This window comes from Callospermophilus lateralis (genome assembly GCF_048772815.1).
Source record: "Callospermophilus lateralis isolate mCalLat2 chromosome 5 unlocalized genomic scaffold, mCalLat2.hap1 SUPER_5_unloc_2, whole genome shotgun sequence".
Lineage (NCBI taxonomy): Eukaryota > Metazoa > Chordata > Mammalia > Rodentia > Sciuridae > Callospermophilus > Callospermophilus lateralis.
Window position 1 is genome coordinate 1,376,561 of NW_027510148.1, and position 2,713 is coordinate 1,379,273.

Below are 2,713 nucleotides of genomic sequence, written 5' to 3' on the forward strand. Positions count from 1 at the left end.
CTGGGCTTCGGACCTCCACTCCTGCAGTGGGAGTTGCACTATGCTTAAAAATGTTTAAAAATATCAGAAAAAAAAAAGAGTCACCTTTCCTCTGCAGTAAAGCTAATGCAAGATACAAGAAAACAATCTGGACATAAATATGTAAAATAATTGTATTAATTATTTTTTTTCTTCCTCTCTCATCTATTTATCTTACTAGGCAACGAGATTTTCCAGCAAATGGCCAATTCCACCATGGTAACTGAATTTCTCCTCCTGGGCTCTCCTGATGGCTGGAATCTGAGTTTTCTCTACTTCACAGTATTCCCAATGACCTACCTGGGTACCTTGTTAGGAAACCTTCTCATTGTCACTGTCACCACTGTTGACCAGAACCTGCACACACCCATGTACTTCTTCCTCAGGAACCTGTCAATTTTGGACATGTGCTTCATTTCCATCACTGTCCCCAATGCCTTTGTCAACGCTCTCACTATCAACTGGGTCATTTCAGTTACTGGTTGTGCAACGCAGATCTTCTTGGTCCTTTTTTGTGCATATGTAGAGATTTTGATTCTCTCCATCATGGCCTGGGACCGCTATGTTGCTATCTGCCAGCCCCTCCAGTACCCCCTCATCATGAACCGCCAGTTTTGTGTCCGCATGACCCTGGCTTTCCTGCTCAGTGGTCTGCTGTATGCAGGTGTGCACACTGGGAACACATTCCGGCTGTCCTTCTGCCAGTCAAACGTGGTCCACCAGTTCTTCTGTGATGTCCCCTCTCTGCTGAGGCTCTCCTGCTCTGACACCACCAGCAATGTGGTCCTTATTCTTGTCTCTGCTGTGGTCATTTGTGGTGGCTGCTTCCTTTTTATTGCCATGTCATACATTCACATATTTTCTGCTGTGCTGAAATTTCCCACCAGAGCCCCAGGGAAGGCCTTCTCCACCTGCACCCCTCACATCCTCGTGGTGTCCATCTTCCTCAGTTCTGGCTCAGGTGTGTACCTGAGGTCCTCAGCAACCTCTGACACCCTCCAGGACATGGTTCTCTCTGCCTTTTACACCATGATTCCTCCTTTCCTGAATCCTCTCATCTACAGTCTCAGGAATAAACAGGTAAAGGAAGCTGTGAGGAGAGTAATGCAAAGACAGTTGTTGTCAGGGAAATGATAAAGATAACGTTTCAGCATCATGCTAATTTCATTGATCATGCTTCTTAATTAGATACATACTCTTCATATTTGTGCTTTACAAGTTACATTGTCTACCTTTCTATTACATTATTAGGAGCTGAGTTATTTCATAAGGTATATTTCTGTGTCCTTCCATATCATTACCATGGACCTATAATAGAATGTGTAATTTCATCAATGCATCTTTTAATGATTAAATATAATTCAATATATTTGCTGAAATCATTTGTGGTTATATATTTTAAAGAATCATCCCACATGTCAATTACCTATATCAAATACTGACACCAAAGAAAACTCTAGGAGATAATTTATTCTTATGTAATTTGCTCTTATTCAGAACAGTGTAGAACCTACTTGTAAACACTGTGATACATAATTTGTCAATTTATTTACTTTTAAAATTATTTAAAAAATCAAATCCTAAAGAAGTTATAGCCAAAATGTAAAGAATTTAACAGTAATATTTTTCTCCATCTAGACCAGGCAAGAAGAAGAGACTCCTTTCTGTGAAGTAATGAGAGGGCCATGGTTAATGCACCCTGTGTCCCAACATTCACATCTTTCCACAGGAAACAGGAGCCTGTGATTCTTTGGCCATGACAGGGGCCAGTCTTTGATTATTTCCATGAATTGAGATCAGCTTTCTGATGGTTTGTCTTCCACACATCTTACTCCTGTAGTGTTGTGCTAATGACTTAGTCCTAATAATCATGGAGAAATGGACCATAGTTTTGTGGCACATGTGTCTGGGCCATGCCAACTCTTACATTTCTCTCACTTTTCTTGAATTTGTAATGTAAACTTCTATTGACTATTTGAGATAGTCATTTTGTTGTTTTTGTTGTTGGTAGTGTTTTATTTATTTATTTTTTAAAATTTTAATTTGTTATATATGACAGCAGAATTAATTATGATCTATACTGCACATATAGAGCACAAATTTTATTTTTTAATAAATGACAGCAGAATGCATTTTATTTCTTATTACTCATATAGAGCACATTTTTTATATCTCTTTGTATATAAGGTATGTTCGCACCAATTCATGTCTTCATACATGTACTTTGTATAATGATGTCCATCACATTCTGCCAACCTTGCTAACACCCTGCTCCCTCCCTTCCCCTCCCATCCCTTTTTCCTATCTGGAGTTCATCTATTCCTCCAATGCTCCCCCTCCCTACCCACTATGAGTCAGTCTCCTTATGTCAGAGAAAACATTTGGCATTTGTTTTTTGGGATTGGCTAACTTCACTTACCATTATCATCTCCAATGCCATCCATTTATCTGCAAATGCCATGATTTTATTTTCGTTTACTGCTGAGTTATATTCTATTGTGTGTACATGCCACTTTTTTTATACCTTCATCTACTGAAGGGAATCTAGGCTGGTTCCACAGTTTAGTTATTGTGAATTGTGCTACTATAAACATTGATGTGGCTGTGTCCCTGTAGTATGCTATTTTTAAGTCCTTTGGGTATAGTCTGAAAAGAGGGATAGCTGAGTCAAATGGTGGTTCCATTCCAAGTTTTC

At 39.1% G+C, this 2,713-nt stretch overlaps 1 protein-coding gene across 1 annotated transcript; it reads left to right on the top strand.

Annotated features, from left to right (window-relative positions):
* The first annotated feature begins 219 nt into the window (after positions 1 to 219).
* Positions 220 to 1,152, top strand: LOC143639845 (olfactory receptor 14C36-like). Its single transcript, XM_077107884.1, has one exon. The coding sequence runs from the start codon at positions 220 to 222 to the stop codon at positions 1,150 to 1,152; it is 933 nt and encodes a 310-aa protein (XP_076963999.1).
* The last annotated feature ends 1,561 nt before the right edge of the window (positions 1,153 to 2,713 follow it).